Here is a 16,019-nt window from a genome sequence, read left to right on the forward strand (position 1 = left end):
CCCTCTACCCAGCTGGTGATGCGGCGTGTTGAAGTTAGAGAATTTCCTCGAAATTCGGTATCCTAGAATCGGCCACTGCTGGCGATGAATCCCCGATGCCTCTCGCTCTTCGTTCTACTCGCAGCCCGACTAACAATATCTAATATCAATTTATTATCTTAGACCTCCTCGTGTAACGGTGCTTCCTTCTGCCAGTGGCTCCATAAATTAAGTGAGAATCGTATCAAGATGGGAGGCGACGGATGGCCTTCAGACGGCCATATTCTCCTACTGATAGTTCTAACTGTTCGTGATTGCCTCTCATTCATGGCGATAGAACTGACAAAGGCAGGTACTGACGCCGCCCTCTCTAGCTCTCTACCGACTTTGGATCCATCCTTTACGATCATATCCAGGCCCTCGCTGGTGGGCAATCTGGCGTGGCCCCTACATCCTCAGTAACATCCGAGGCAACCTTGTCCGCGATCTCCAGCGATTGCACCAACAATTCGGCCATGTCGTCCGAATCGCACCCAATGAGCTGTCTTTCATAGTCCCTGAGGCGGCCAGTCCTATCTACACGAGCAATCCGGAGTTTCCCAAGGACCCGATGCATCTTCCGCCCTTCCACAATGGAACCCCAGGCATCCTGGCCGCCGACCATGCACACCACCGCCGCTATCGACGACTGTTGGCCTTTTCATTCTCCGACAAAGGTTTGCGGCAGCAGCGCAGTCTAATCGAACGCAGTGTTAACCTGCTCATCACGCGGCTCCATGAGAACTGTGGCCAGGGGCCTCTGGACCTCACGCTGTGGTTCAACTGGGCCACCTTCGACATTATCGGCGACCTCGCTTTTGGAAACTCGTTCGGCTGCCTTGACAACGTCCAGACTCATCCATGGATTTCATCCATTCAGGGTAATGTCAAGTTGATTCCCATTCTGAACGCCTTTCGTCGCTACCGACTGGATGGTCTTCTGCAGCTTCTGGGATCCCGCAAGCTGCTAGAACAGCGACGCCGGAACGCACAGTTCACGACCGACCAGGTCGACCGTCGCCTTAAAAACTCCAGCACCCCCCGCGGGGATATCTGGGATGCTGTACTGGCCCAGAAACCCGACGGGGAACCGCCCATGTCGCGGGAGGAAATGATCAGTAATACCAGTGCCATCGTGCTAGCTGGTAGCGAGACTTCGGCCACCTTGTTAAGTGGGTGTACTTGGCTGTTGCTAAAGAACCCGGGCCATCTGCACCAGCTTACCTCTCGCATACGATCGCAGTTCACCCACGCATCGGAGATTGACTCCCAGAGTGTATCGCGTGTCGAGGGATTGCAGGCAATTCTGGAGGAATCGCTGCGTCTGTATCCACCGGTACCCATGCAGAGTAACCGCATCGTGCCGCAGTCGGGAGCTTATATTGCAGGCGGATGGGTGCCCGGGGGGGTAAGTCTTGTTGCGTTCCTTTCCAAACCCTACTTATATTTACTTGCCTCTACAACAGACATCCGTCGGTCTACAACAGTTTGTCGCCTGTAGGTCATCCAGTAACTTCCATCGTCCCGAAGAGTTCCTGCCTGAGCGTTGGCAAGGCCAAGGCGAATTTGCCCACGATCGCCGCGAGGTATCGCAACCGTTCAGCATCGGACCGCGGAATTGCATTGGACGACAGCTAGCCTACGTGGAAACGCGGTTGATCCTAGTCAAGCTTCTCTGGCATTTCGACCTACGATTAGATACTACGCGGATGAAGGATACAGACTGGCTGGCAGAGCAGGGCATTTGGATTCTGTGGGATAAGAACCCGTTGTGGGTTAACCTGGAACCTCGCAATGAGTAGTAGATCCAACTATATTATATTTAGGCATACAGTCATAGAGTCTCATAATTCACGTACAGTCTCGGTCAATGTAAATTATCCCTGTCTGTGCCGACAATCTCGCTCGCATTGCGAAAATCAGCGATTTCGGACAGCGAAGCGACGATCATCCTGGAGAACCCTAGATACACCAAACGTTGCACTTTGATTACTCTAACACCACCCAAATCAAGAGCAGCGACCTGATACTCAATCCAACAGTCCCGACAGAGCAGTACCGATCAACGCGATGATGGGCGCATAACTCCAATGCCCCCATTCCCCGTGTCCCCACGACCAGCAAATCGCACCGTCGGCAAACGCAACCGCACTAAACGCCAACAACGTCCATCCGAGTGACTTGGGGGTGCCGAATATCGAGGCCACGTAGACCGACAGCCCCATGTAAATGTCCCGGACTCCGTAGACGTACATCAGACTGTTCACGAGCTGTCTGTCCGCGGTTACGGTTGGTGGTGTCCATTCGAAGAAGGTAAGGGCATGGTCGGGCCGTATGAGGGCGTTGATGCCGAAACCGAGGATGATGGTGCCGAAGGCGTTGCCCGCCAGACGCAGGGCTGTGTTTTCGGAGAGGGGCATCTTGGGAGGTATCGCGGTCCAGTCTAAATTTCGAGACGGGCAAGGGAAATGTCGCGGTTAAGCAAACAAAAGGATCACGATAGCTTTGGTTGAGAACTGGAGATAGACAGCAATGATATGATAACACAGCAACGTTCCTCTACAGCAGTAAATTAATCTTTTCGCTCTCCGAACAACAGATCCTTGTCTTCGATAACGTAATCCACAAGCCACAGAATAGGATCTCCTGTGGCTTGCATTGCATGTCCCGTCTTGGCTAGGGAGCGAGCTGTTGTATAGAACTACCGTGGACTTTTACATGGTCTCTTGTTAGGGCACCACTTCCTACAATCTGTAAATTCCACCAAAGCTTGGGTTGCTCGTACAGTAGACGGAAGAACTTAAATTAAGACACGCATGCTACAGGATGATGTATTAGAAGCTATAGCCAGTTTCAACATCGTTCCTTGACACGACATGGAAACCCGTCGGCAGGGTGAGCGCCCCCAGCGCCTCTCTCCGCCTGGTAGGCACGATGCCCATTAACTTCTCTGGCAGTAGTGGCCGGGTGAATGCTGTCCCACTCATCGTATGCTGGCGTAATATCGAACTGACGGATAGTCATGGCCAGGGCAATCCGAAGCTCCAACATCGCCAATGTCTGGCCAATACAGCTCCGCGGCCCAAATTCAAACGCTCTCCAGGCACCTTTAACCGGATATAGGGGATCTTCGGGGCCCACCAACCATCGCTCCGGAATGAAGTTTTCCACTTGGTCCCAGTAGTCACTATTATGGTGAAGAGCCACCGTGAGCGTCCAGACGTTGCACCCCACTGTGGGATATCGTTGACCGTCTTCTCCAATGATTTCAGCGTCAGGTCGGCCCTCCCGCATTGATGCCGATGGAGGGAAGAGCCGCAACGTTTCTTTGATCACGGCCGTTGTGTAGGGAAGCTTGTTTAGTAATTGAACATCTTCCTTGATACGGCCCTGAGCTTCTGCTGGATCCGCACCCAGCACGTCTCCATGTTCAGCACGTATCTTCGCCAGGGCCTCGGGGTGCTGAGCGAGTAGGTAGTAGGTGTATATCAGAGTGCTACTTGTGGTGTTGCGGCCGGCGAAAAGAAAAACGCGCAGCTGAGGAGCCACCAGTCGCTTGAATTCCGCAAGGGACCGAGTGCTGTTGTTGCTGGCTTGCTCCTGGAGATATTCTCGTAGAGCTAGTGAAATCACAGATTTGGAGGGATGACCTGGTGGAGTGCAGTAGGCACGATCCACTTCGCCGTCTATAATTCGGTCCATAAACTTGTTATTATACCATAGCACCAACGGCCTAATGGTCAAATAACGCTTGAATGGGTTAAACGTAGTACCAAAGGAGGTCCAATCGATCTGTCGCTGCAGGGCCGTGGCGAGTGGGTGATCCTTGATTTGGTGGTGTAATTGAGTGTCTCTGCTCGTCTCGTTAATTATAGCGATGCAATATGTTCAATAGGAGTCCACATACAGCACTACCGAGCAAATGGAATCCACCGTTAATCGGGTGGTGAGCGATTCGAGAGGAAACACCTCGCCTTGTTGGGCTATTTTGCGCAATTGAGCGCAGAAGATGGCCACTTCATCGCTGATATTTGGCGCCAGGCCAATAATGTAGGCTGGATTAAATCCTGGATTGAACAGCGCCCGCCACTTCTTCCAAGTCTCGCCATGCATGCTCATCATGCTGGGTCCTCCTGTCACCATCTCCAGGGGTCGACGCAGGATGGCCGGCTTGCTCAGATTCAACTTCTGGATTTGGCTTGCAGCCGAGGGAGTCGAAACAATCATCCAAGTCCCGCTGAAGGGCCACATATTAATGTAGAAAATGCCGGACGGGAATTGCTGGGAGATCTTCAGCATGATGCTATGAAGCGTCGCATCTGATGGCATCCCTTGGATAGTTTTCTTAAGGGTCCCAAAGTGTCCAGCCAGAAGCTGGAACTCTGGCATAGGCTATACATCGTCAGCTCCATGGTCTCTCTTGGTCCTTCCGTGATCAAAGTAGGGGAGAGTACCAGGTTGGCTTTTTGCAACTTCCATACTTCCTGGCGGGCCCGGTAGAACGCCGTAAGGAAACGGATGAAAGAAACCACGCTCAGGGCTATGAGGAGCGAAAGGTACATGATAGAATTTCCCTTCGAGGGTAGAGCCAGTGAGGTTCATTAAGATGGGATAACTAGAATAATAATATGAATTGAGTTCATGTCCCTAGTTCGTCAAATTCGGGGACCGAGGACTTTTCCATCCCCCGACTGCATGCCTGCCAACATAACTATATTCCACTCCTTTACCCCATCCAGCCTTGACAAACTAAGCTTACCCACATTTCTGATTTCTCTCCTGTTACCTCGCTGAGCTTGTATTGGATATGTCGACCGACGGCTTCACCATTGCTGTTTTTGTGACTCGCAAGCCAGACCTTTCCCCCGACGCCTTCCAGGATTACTGGGAGAACCACCATGTGCCATTACTCCGACGCCTTGGAGGATCTCGATTTCCACGCAGTCATATTCGACACTATTTGAAACGTGATAGTCAAGCTCCCGACTTTCCCGCTGCTGTGCTGGTTGGGGAGCCCTCCGACTTTACCTATGACGGGTTTGCTATTATAAACTTTGAGAGCGAAGCCGCATTTCAACAATTTGTCCCTGTTATGTCGACTACGGAGGTGGCGGAGGACGAGGATAGATTCACAGATCGGTCCAAAATGAGAGCGGTGGTGCTCGGTGAAGTGAGAAAAACGACGCAATGAACTGGAATTGTCCATCTCACAACGGCCGCATTGGATATATGAAGTTACCGTACTTAGCCTAATGGGAATGGTTCTCCAACACCTATGCAAATTGTTTCATGTCGCTACTTTGGAGTAGTAGAGCTTATATTACGTTGTAGTTTAACTAGCAAATCCTATCAGATACGACGTCTAGCTCTTTAGAATACGAGAGAATACACTTGACCCACGAGTATATACCGGTAAAGATTTATCGAAAAGCGCCACCATCCACCCCAATGATCTTTCCACTTACCCATTCGGCTGCGTCAGATGCCAGGAAGCTCACTACCCGGGCGACATCCACAGGGAGGCCCACGCGGTTCAAAGGAGAGAGCCAAGCGGCACACTAGATAAGACTTCGTTAAGCGGGAACCCAACAAGACGCAGTCTATGGGGGGAAAGCTGACCTCGTCTACCTGCTCATCGGTGAAAGTCTCACCATTGGGGATATACTCCCGCGACACAGCCAAAAACATATCAGTCTTGATGACTCCAGGGGCCACCGCATTCACGGTGATCTTCTTGTCTCCGCAGTCGATGGCCATGCAGCGAACAAAGGTGTCAATAGCCCCCTTGGACCCGGAGTATACAGCATGCTTGGGGACCCCCTTCACGCAAGCAGTGTTAGAGCTGGTCAGGATAATCCGGCCTCCTTCCCGCATATGGCGATAGGCCTCCCGCGCCACGAAGAACTGGCCACGGGTGTTGACCCGGAAGACCCGGTCAAATTCCTAATATTTCTTTTAGCTTATGCCTTTAATGCGTTATCTGTGGTTCATACTTCTGGGGTCACGTCTTTCAGGTGACCGAACGATACAATTCCAGCGTTCGATGACACGATGTCCAGGTAGCCAAAATGGCGCACCGTCTCCGCCATTAACTTCGCCGTCGCCTCAGGATCCCCGACATCGGCCTGGATTGCGATAGCGTCGGTACCATTGGCCTTGATCTGTTCAACCACTTTCTCCGCGGCCTCACGGGAATGGGCGTAGTTCACCACGACTTTGGCTCCGCGCTCACCAAGGGCGACGGCGATAGCAGCACCGATGCCGCGGCCGGCGCCTGTCACCAAGGCCACTTTTCCATCTAAACGGTGGTTGTCGGACATGCTGAAGATATCGTCTGGGGTAGAGACTTTAGGGAGGCAAAATGATGTGTAGTTCTGTTAAAACGGTGACCCATGGGACCGGTCATGCAGTACATATATACGCAGCTATGGATGGTTGGCCACCAAACAAATCTTTCCTCGGAGACCGAAATATCTGAATACCAGTAGCTCATCGGGCGGCGAGCCCAAAACTTCTATGTAGTGATACGTCTTGTTTATGGTAGGCTGAACGCATAGGAAGCTGAGAATAGGAGCAGGCTCTAAACCAATCACACCAAAAACACAATAATAAACGAAAACCACCGCTTGCGTCAGGTCATGCACATAGGGGGTTGCTCTACCTCTACCTCGATCAAAAGCCAATCTCTCACTGGTCGCTTAGGGAACCTTGCGTCGATTCTAACCTTGTGGGCAGTCTGTATATGTCTCCTGCATGTCTTAGAAAATACGTTCAACGGGGGCTTAATCCGAAATATTATCGCTTGCATCGTTGAGTAATGGATGCAGCAATATTTCCCTTGTTCGTTTAATCAGTGTCGGCTTTTCCATCTAGTAGGCGTGTCTCTGTTCTACAATAGATGTAGTTACGTCGCGTAGTAGGTGTGTTTGACCAAGCAAAGATTCTCAGGCTTATAATGGAACAAGTGGCTCATTCTTTGCTGAAGGACTAAAAGGACAAGGACAGGGGGGAAAAGAACTGAATTCGTCTCATCAAAGAGGCATCCTCGCCCGAAAAGGTGATCAACCATACAGCAAAACAGCCCAGATCCATATTGCAACGCTCTCCAACAAAAGTATTCCGCCACCACTAGGCTCATTTTGAGGCAGAACCAAAGTACTTCGCACCTTAGAAAGGTTCGATCGGCTGATAGAGCACGTCTAGTCAATAGCTATCACCCTGTGAGGGACACAAAGACACTACTCACCTGTTGCTTGGGCACTGTTTCTAGCCGAGTGTTGCATGACAGCTGCCATATATCCTTGCTCGTCATGTTAGTACGGTAGCTTTGTGTCGGCGTTTCAAATAAGAAATTCATGGGGAATCCGACGTCAAATGGTTCGGCATCATCGATTTCACGGATTTCCTCCTCGCTCAGTACCAAGCCGAGAGCCTTAATGTTCTCCTTGAGGTGCTCCACCTTGCGACCCCAATGACTGGGAATACATAGGGGGCCTTGTGCATGACGTAGGCTTGAGCAATACTAGTAGCCTTAATGTTCTTCTGTTGCGCCATCTGATCGAGCTTCTCTCCAAGTCGTCGGTGCTTCTCATCCTGAGGACCCATCTTGCGACCCTCACGAGAAAACTCCTCGGCGCTACGGAACTGACCGCGGCCCAGTACACCCCATGGCGCGAGACCCATGCCCTCAGACTCACACATAGGCAGGATGTCCCGCTCAAAGTCCCGGAAAGCGCACGACCAGTGGCCTTGGTAGACGCTAAACGGGGTAAGTCCGTTGGCTCGAGCAACTGTAGCAATCATTAACTTCAACAATCAACTACATCTGACAAGACAAATGCACGTACATGCATTGCATTTGACCACAAGCCAGGCTGGGGTATCGCTGACCCCCAGATACAGAACCTTGCCATTGGCCACCAGGTGGTTGAGACTTCGCATCACTTCCTCCACACTCGTGGTAAAGTCCCACATGTGCACGTACAAGAGGTCGATATAATCAGTCTGCAGCTTCTGCAAACTGGCCTTGACTGAGAGACGCAGACTCTTGGTATGGTTACCCTGATAGTTCGACTTGATCTTTTGCGGGCCGAACATCGTGTATCCCATCGTGTACTTGGTGGATAATACGATCTCATCACGATTCTGCCGCTGTGCCATCCATTCACCCACCCATCTTTCGCTATCGCCTCCCTGATAGAAGTTGGCCACGTCGATAAAGTTCCCGCCGCTCTCGTAGAAAGTGTCTAGCATGTTGAAGCTGGTTGCCTGGTCACACTCACCCATTACCCCTTTCCAGCCATTGCCGAAGCTCATCGTTCCCAGGCATAAGGGCGACACACGAACACCGGCGCTAGGTGATAGGATCCGATGATATCCTAGCAGGGTGGGAGGCTCTGGGGCAGTAGGGAGAACCATGATTGCTGTTCTTGTGGTGTTTGTTGACTATAGACGGCAGAAGGAGTTTGTAGGAAGTTAAAAAGTTGCGACCAGCTAGAATATTTATTCACAGTTTATAATAGATGAAGTCAAAGTCGCTAGAATGCCTTACAAGCTGATCGCTTTCCGAAAGCCCGGTGGGCCAATTAGTTCGATAGCTCACCCATTGGCAAGATACGCATGCTGGATGTCACCGCTATTCTTGTAGTCGTAATATCAGATCAATTGTGATCTCTTCCTCTCGCATAAGAATATAAGCATGTAATTTGCTATGACATCCACCGTACTGCCTTAGCTACTCCCCCGAAGAAAGTCCTCTGATGCTCTCCTAGAGATTTAAAAGGAAACATGAACGAGCAATGGGGAAAACCCGGATAGGCATCGTACATAACCGGCACCTTAGCAGTGTCCAACGCCCCCTTCATCAACCTGGCATCATCTCGTAGCGTGTCCAGCCCCAGCTCAGCAATATAAACCTTTGGTAGAGCAAGCAACCTCGGGTGCAGAAGACAAGAGGTGTAGACGTCGTCCACCGGCGCCTTGTAACAATCAAAAAACACCTGCATGGCAGCCCGCGAGTTGACCGTCAACTCCGCATTCTCCTCATACGCCGTGTACTGCTCCTTCAAATGTTCTGGAACTGCATCCGGGTGCACGGTGATGGGCGCCAACGCCACCACGCCGCTGACTTTATCCGCCATGTCTTGGTCGATCAGTCGCAAGGCCGTGCCAAAGGCCAGATTCCCGCCGGCGGACGTGCCCATCAGGATGAGCGGTTGGTTCTCATAGCGCGATAGTGCCCAGAGGGCAGCGATAACGCCGTCGTTCAACGCGCCAGGATAGCGAGTCTCAGGAGCCTTGCGGTATTCCACGCTGACCAGGCGCATCTGGCATTGACGACTGATCACGCGACAGAAACCATCTTCTTCATTGACTCCTCCCATCACCCAGCCTCCCCCATGAAAGTAGAGGCCCACTGGTTCCTGACCCGTCGCTTTAGGGGGAGTGTAGCAACGCAGCCACAGTCCATCCAACTGGACATCCTCGGTCGTCACGCTCTCATCGGGCGGAGGGAACCCGTAGCGCGTAGCTAATGTTCCAGCCAGCTGGCCCCAACCGGCCAGAATGCTGTCTAAATCCTTTCCTGGGAGACACGGGGTTTGCCCCAAATCCTCGACGAACTACAATCACCGTCAGTCCCATCGGTCCATGTCCTCTGCTGTCAACGGAAGCGTTACCTGGTGCCACGGAGCGGCAAAAGGGGTTTCCATCGCAGTATGCCAGTGTCTCTACAGCGATATTATCATGGTGATTGTGAAGCCGCCCTACAACGGTACACGTATATAACCAACATCAAAGTCGGACAGCGAATTCTCGCTTCTTGAGTTCTATAACACATCTGTTCCGCCGCAATGTCAGTATAGACTTTCCCCAAAAGCACATCTCTCGTAGTTGAATACCACATTCTCAGCAGGTAGTACTATGCAAGATGCCTGTTTATCATATCGGTACGTACGCATAAGTTTCAGGGTAGTAGATCTCCACTAACTATCCATTATCGCCGCCCCAGCCCTGTTTAAGCTCAAAGCCGATGCCGATCCTATTAAGGTAGAGAAATGGAAGCAACAAGCCCATGCGATGGTTGGCCAAGTGCCCGGTGAGTTGCAATCGCCCAGACCTGCCATGGGAGCGAATTCACTCATAAGGGCGGTGCTCAGGACTCCTCGACTTGCGGGCCGATTCACCAACGGAGTTCACGGCTCCCTTGGCCAAGGGGTTCGACATGGCGGTCGTTGTACTGCTAGACTATCTGGAGAGTTTAGCGACCTTCTTTACACATCCAAGTCACCATCAGTGAGTTTTGGATTTACCAAGTACATGGCAAGGAGACCTGACGTGGATAGGGTGAATATTCTCTATCAAGAAGTGTGCGATCATGAAAGTACGATTGCATATGATATTGAGTTTTAGGGAATAAACTACTGTATCGGGTAGACATAGTTGTCTAGACGGAACGGCAGCTTCAGGATAGGATATAAATGGTAGACTATGCTCAAGCATCAAAACCCGCTTCCCGTCGGCGCTGCATAATTGGCCGTAGTTGATCGCCTCCCCAACCATACTCGAGGTCATCCTTAAGGTCAAAGATTCCCTCGGGCTGGATAGCGAGTGCCCGACCTACCAAGACTCATTAGGTTTTAAGGCAATAGGCATACCGCATTGGGGGCGTACCGTGGAGCTGGGGATTAGCAGCGCAAGTGGTGGCCGCCTCCACGCAGGCGTCGACGCTCGCAAACGTCAACCGCTGCGCCATGTCGATTCCTCGAGCAGCCATAGCCTTCTTCATAGGCGCAATCAGTGGGGTGTCGATGAACCAAGGAGCAAGAAGGTTACAGCGTACTCCCAGCTCCCGCGTGCGAGCCCGAGTGCTGCGAAATAACCCCCGGACGCCAAACTTGCTGGCGGGATAGGTTGAGGCCTTGGGGCTGTCCATGTACGACCCGATGGAGCCCATGAGGATCAGTGACTTGTCAGGGGACGGATTGGCGGCCTTGTTTGTCGGGGGAAGGCGCAGGTAATACAGGCCCAGCCACGAGGTGTAGTAGACGCCGATCAAGTTCACCTGGATGTTGCGAATATCCGGGGGGGATGGATTCACGTCCAGACGAGGATCACCAGCGGCCAAGACGTGGTCAACCTGGTTTCCGCCTGCAAAGGAGACACCTGCAAAGGCCGCCACAATGTCAAGGGCCTTCGAAGGGGTGAATTGAATTGCTTCTTTGAAGGCTTTGATTTGGCTCTCCCACGAGGTCACATCGCAGCAGACGTAGTGGACGTGTCCGCCTGCTAGGTCGGCGAGGATGTTCTGCCCCGTCTCTAGAGGTTGAATGTCAGCAATAGTAACATACATACCGGCTGCTGCCCATGCTCGCGCCGTGGCCAACCCGATGCCTGATGCACCACCAGTGATGAGAGCACTTTTCCCCCGTAGAGTCCCCAGGTCAACGGTTGTATTCAGAACTTCCATTACGTGGTTGAGGTAGCTGTTGCCTTCGATGCCGTATTCTCTTTCTCTCTCTCCGCACTTATATATATATATATATCTGAACTGGCGTGATAGAGTCTCCCGGCTACCGGGTCTCGGAGTGCGAAAGGTTTGACTTGTCACTAGGGGGTGGACGAGGCAACGACGCAATAGTTTTCAGTGTGGGATTCTACTGCTAGCAGAGCAAGATCGAATACATGTCCCTGAATATCTTGCTAGCTCCTCTGTAAACAACGCCCCGATCATTATTTACGTGGCAGCATCAAGCGTGGTAACAAGCGCGCCAACGAGCTCTAAGTGACCGGACACAAAGGGAGATTTGATCACAAATCGTATTCAACTCAAAGCTCCTTGCAATGCAACGCCCTAGTCACCATCCTATCCCGCCTAGGACTAAACCCAGGCAGAGTTGGTTTTATGCATTTGTATAACTTCCAGGAGAGTCCAGCCATCAATAGCCCCACTGCTACATGGTCAGGATGTTACTAAGCTAGTCTTTAAGATTGTGGGCAATATAGCTGCAGCAAGAAAGGTCATTAGACTTTAATATCGGTTGTCATCGTTATCCACACGGTACTGAATCTCAAATGCAATAACAGCGTTGGTGGGAGAGCGAACTTCCCGCATCACCACGAGCCCGTCGGAGCGACTGCGCAGCAAGTCTCGTATCTCGCCCATGTTGAGGGAACCCCCATTGGTTAGCTGCAGTAAGGAGAGATCGCTCAGACTGACCGCCGCTCGCGCCGCGGCGTCCATCGACCTTGTGGCCGACGACATCGGCAGCGTCAAAATGAGCCGCTCGTCTGAATTGTTCCGCAACACCTCCACATGAGCCTTGAGCGCCTGAGCGACTCGCATGGTGATTTCCATCGCCGGCGACTGTGGGGATGGGAATGGGATGGAGATGAGATACACGGCCGCATCGAGGACAGGTTGTGTTGCTGTTGATAGACGGGTACCCCAAGTGATGCGTGCGCGTAGATGCAGAGGTATGCTCGCTAGTTTCAATGCAGATATGCCATGATTATCGAGACATGGTTGATGACCGCCAGACTCGGTCTTAGCTTCTGTCTGCACGAGGAAACGGAGTGATGGAAATTGCGGAGCGAGGGCAACAACCAGTGAGGGTGACTGGGCGCCCACCTACATGAAGATGAGGTTAGTCAAAGGTTGAATACCACGATCGGGGGATAGGATTCGCACATGCACGACCGTTGCCATTCCCAAGTTTTGCCAGTTCATCCGAGTGAGCGTATCCTCCACGCCGGCATCAATTGAACTTGACACGTAGGAGAGGTAGGCACCCAGCTGCCGCTTAACCTTGGGTCGTTGTTGAAGACATGCGGCAAAAGGGGAGTCACTTCCTACAGCCATATTCCAAGCGGAATCTTCGGCCTGCTCTGAGGCCCCAAACCTGCGCGTTTGGGTCCCCATAGCTGATGCTGACGGAGCCAGAGTCTCCGACATGAAAAGAATGGCGTCCAGCAGGGCTGGTTGGGTCACGAACTGTTTCGACAACACACTGTGGGCCACATGCCCCGGTGACGGCTCACAAAGAAAGCCTATTGTAAATAACGGTCGCACCAGCCGACGTAGCCGACACTCAGGGACTCCTGCAATGTCTGCCACGTCCTCAAAGGGTACGGATTCATCCAGAGGGATACACGCCAGCACCTGGAACTCCCCCAGCCACCGCAAGCATGCCAAAAGCTGGTTCTGTACAGCATGATTAGCACCTTGATGGGTTTATCTCTTCATAGAGTGGGAAAGGGAGGGGGGGGAGTATGCACATAGAGAGCCAACTGTCGGACCAAGTCGGCGGGCTGGCTGGCGAGGGCTAATACTTGCGAGGCATTGGCAATCAGCGTTCGCTGAACGGGTCGGAGATGGTCAGGGAGCCCAGCTGAATACCCGCCAGAGTGCCCGTCACTCGCCAGGGTTCTGGCGGCGGTTGCAATTTCCTCGGCGCAGATTTCTAGGTCAGTCAAGGTCATGGCTGAGGATAGCTCGTGAACAAGGCCGAGAGCAGAAGATATTGAATTAAAAGTCCACCGGCAAATCGCCGTGCGGTGCAAGGAGAGCTACTGAACGTCCCATTGGATTTTAAAAGTCGCTGAGAATACGGGTGATCTGAAGAGGTTTTAGATCTGACCAGTGTAGTCCTTCCTCTGCGTCAAGGAGTGCTGATCTGCAAGCCGGGTACCATCTGCCGGCTCGTACTTTTTATCTTTCGTCAGCATCGTTAGCCAGGCAGGCATATCTATGTCCCATTCTTAGAATAGCTTCGCAGGGTGGTATCTCAACACTGCAACGGGACGGATCCAGGGCTCCCTGGAGCTCATGCAGGTGCTAAAGATCTAGCTTGCAGGAAACAAGTCTTTTCTGGGTTCTCAGCCCGCCCATGACGGACTACGTTATCTTGAGCCCGAGGCATGCATGCAGGCGGGCCAGCAAGCTGAACATTATTTGTTGCTCTTGGTTCGCTTCGTTAAACCGATAACGCAGTTCTCTGGTCACCCGGTTTCAGCCTCGGTACGTAAACAAGGAACGCACAGCTAGACAATCCTTGGGCCAAGTCAGAACCCCTCAGCTGGTGACAGGAGTGTACATACATTTAGGTCTAAGTGCGAGGCAACGAAAAGGGTGGGCTACTCTCCCGGAGAAAGCCTTCACATTGTGTGTTTTCTTTCCGCTTTCAATTGAGAATTCCTGAATTCCTTCCTCACCTCCACGATGGTTGACCATATCTCCCCCCGGGCATCTCCCGGACCGATCCGTTCCTCCCAGACTCGCCGCGCCCGAAAGCTCCGGGATAGCTGTACGAGTTGTGCCAGCTCAAAAGTGCGATGCACCAAGGAGAAACCGGCCTGTGCTCGGTGTATCGAACGTGGTCTTGCCTGTCAATACATGGTCTCCAAGCGGATGGGCCGCAATCCGCGCGCTCCCAGTCCCCTTGATTCAACTCGGCGACCATCAGAGAGTCTTCCTTCAGCCAGGTCGGAACAGGGACTTCCGGCGCATAACACGTACTCAACGCCTCATGCTCATACCCAGGCCCACACTCATGCTCATTCTCATCCGCAACCGCATCCACAATCTCATCCTCAATCGAATCAACCACCACACGCTCTGCCCACCCCGAATGGTAGCAGTAGCGTCTCCGCCATCTTTTCTCATCAGAGTCCGCCGCCACCCGTGGAGACCCAGGGCCTTGGAGGAGATCTGGCTGGTCAGGAGCAAAGCACCCTGTCTTCCCTAACAGTCGATTCGGAATTCGGGGGCTCGTTGCAGTCAATGGAACACGGAAACCATGCCGATTTCTTGGCCGAGTCGACGGGGAGTCTTTTCGACGCGTTTTTGGAAGTAGGGACCCCCATGATCGACCCGTTCCTCGAGTCGGCCCCACTACCACCGTTTCAGGCGCGCTATTGCTGCTTTTCGCTAGCACTACAAACACTGACCCACCTCTTCCCCCACGCCCCGCTGGGCTGTCAACTACGGCTGACGGACGGTGAGGACAGTTCGTACAACCTGATGACGACTGATATGGTCATCTCGGGGAACAAGAGGGCTACCGATGCGGTCCGGAAGATCCTCGGGTGTTCGTGCGCGCAGGATGGCTACTTGCTGAGCATGGTCGTCCTTATCGTTCTCAAGGTGCTGGCATGGTATGCTGCGGCAGCAGGCACCCAGTGTACCTCAACGGCGGCGAGTGGAGAAACCAACAGTGGCAGCTGTAGCAACAGTCCCGCCACCGTGTCCAGTGGCTGTCTGACGGAAGAGCGCGTGCTGCACCTCCCTAGTATGGTGGGCGAGGATTGTGTGGATGAGGAAGACCAGCCGCGAGTGGCGGCACAGCTTGTTCTGAGCGAACTGCACCGAGTCCAGTCGCTGGTGAACCTATTGGCCAAGCGCCTGCAAGAAGGTGGAGACGATGCAGCAGGGATACCGGCGCACCATCCAGCGTCCCCTTTCTCACTACTCGGGTTTAGTGGCCTCGAAGCAAATCTCCGCCACCGCTTGCGCGCCGTGTCCTCCGACATTATTGATTACCTGCATCGAGAATGAAGAAAAGCCCCACCGCCAGGAGCAGATGACAGGCCGGTTTCCCTCTCCATTAAAATTGGAATGATATCGACATGATATCAGCTCACCCGCTGCCCCTCACCCCCTTGCGATTAGTGTTTTTGCGCCTTTTTGGGTGCAGGGGTGGGGGGGGGGGGGGGGAGCAAATCGTGGCAACCGCCATCTCGCCAGGATCCGTCTTTGTCATGGTTACATTGCATCCACGATTTCTCTTCGATCAACCGGCCTTGAAAGGGCGAGACTGGCCGATCGATCAACACACTTCCAGTGGCGATCACGATGCACGGATCATGCGACTTTTACGAAGTCATCGCCCGTGTAGGTTTTATTTCTGGATTGAGCGATCATCATTGCTCCCCACAAGAAGCAGGGTGAAGAGTCGTTGGTGTTGGTGGAACGTGTTGTTGCTTGTTTGGGCCCTACGAAAGCT

At 52.7% G+C, this 16,019-nt stretch overlaps 8 protein-coding genes across 8 annotated transcripts; 2 read left to right on the forward strand and 6 right to left on the reverse strand.

The window, feature by feature from the left end:
* Window positions 1–228: 228 nt before the first annotated feature.
* AO090026000021 (cytochrome P450) lies at window positions 229–1,820 on the forward strand (the record flags this gene model as incomplete). Its single annotated transcript, XM_023236262.1, has 3 exons — window positions 229–285; window positions 332–1,426; window positions 1,485–1,820. The coding sequence occupies 3 exons, from the start codon at window positions 229–231 to the stop codon at window positions 1,818–1,820; spliced, it is 1,488 nt and encodes a 495-aa protein (XP_023090860.1).
* Window positions 1,821–2,871: 1,051 nt separating this feature from the next.
* AO090026000020 (cytochrome P450) lies at window positions 2,872–4,407 on the reverse strand (the record flags this gene model as incomplete). Its single annotated transcript, XM_001821470.3, has 2 exons — window positions 2,872–3,871; window positions 3,926–4,407. The coding sequence occupies 2 exons, from the start codon at window positions 4,405–4,407 to the stop codon at window positions 2,872–2,874; spliced, it is 1,482 nt and encodes a 493-aa protein (XP_001821522.3).
* A 1,031-nt stretch (window positions 4,408–5,438) lies between these two features.
* On the reverse strand, window positions 5,439–6,338 carry arp2 (hydroxynaphthalene reductase arp2; the record flags this gene model as incomplete). The annotated part of the gene is made up of 3 exons (XM_001821469.1): window positions 5,439–5,576; window positions 5,638–5,961; window positions 6,012–6,338. The coding sequence occupies 3 exons, from the start codon at window positions 6,336–6,338 to the stop codon at window positions 5,439–5,441; spliced, it is 789 nt and encodes a 262-aa protein (XP_001821521.1).
* Window positions 6,339–7,431: 1,093 nt separating this feature from the next.
* On the reverse strand, window positions 7,432–8,436 carry AO090026000018 (aldo/keto reductase; the record flags this gene model as incomplete). The annotated part of the gene is made up of 2 exons (XM_023236263.1): window positions 7,432–7,808; window positions 7,866–8,436. 2 exons carry the CDS (start codon window positions 8,434–8,436, stop codon window positions 7,432–7,434), a joined length of 948 nt encoding a protein of 315 aa, XP_023090859.1.
* Window positions 8,437–8,726: 290 nt separating this feature from the next.
* AO090026000017 (alpha/beta hydrolase) lies at window positions 8,727–10,242 on the reverse strand (the record flags this gene model as incomplete). Its single annotated transcript, XM_023236264.1, has 2 exons — window positions 8,727–9,638; window positions 10,207–10,242. The coding sequence occupies 2 exons, from the start codon at window positions 10,240–10,242 to the stop codon at window positions 8,727–8,729; spliced, it is 948 nt and encodes a 315-aa protein (XP_023090858.1).
* Window positions 10,243–10,648: 406 nt separating this feature from the next.
* Window positions 10,649–11,485, reverse strand: AO090026000016 (uncharacterized protein; the record flags this gene model as incomplete). The annotated part of the gene is made up of 1 exon (XM_023236265.1): window positions 10,649–11,485. One exon carries the CDS (start codon window positions 11,483–11,485, stop codon window positions 10,649–10,651), a length of 837 nt encoding a protein of 278 aa, XP_023090857.1.
* Window positions 11,486–12,046: 561 nt separating this feature from the next.
* On the reverse strand, window positions 12,047–13,497 carry tpcD (trypacidin cluster transcriptional coactivator tpcD; the record flags this gene model as incomplete). The annotated part of the gene is made up of 3 exons (XM_023236266.1): window positions 12,047–12,646; window positions 12,707–13,219; window positions 13,315–13,497. 3 exons carry the CDS (start codon window positions 13,495–13,497, stop codon window positions 12,047–12,049), a joined length of 1,296 nt encoding a protein of 431 aa, XP_023090856.1.
* Window positions 13,498–14,236: 739 nt separating this feature from the next.
* Window positions 14,237–15,571, forward strand: AO090026000014 (uncharacterized protein; the record flags this gene model as incomplete). The annotated part of the gene is made up of 1 exon (XM_001821464.1): window positions 14,237–15,571. One exon carries the CDS (start codon window positions 14,237–14,239, stop codon window positions 15,569–15,571), a length of 1,335 nt encoding a protein of 444 aa, XP_001821516.1.
* Window positions 15,572–16,019: the final 448 nt, after the last annotated feature.

This window comes from Aspergillus oryzae, chromosome 3 (genome assembly GCF_000184455.2).
Source record: "Aspergillus oryzae RIB40 DNA, chromosome 3".
In the NCBI taxonomy this organism is placed as follows: Eukaryota; Fungi; Ascomycota; class Eurotiomycetes; order Eurotiales; family Aspergillaceae; genus Aspergillus; species Aspergillus oryzae.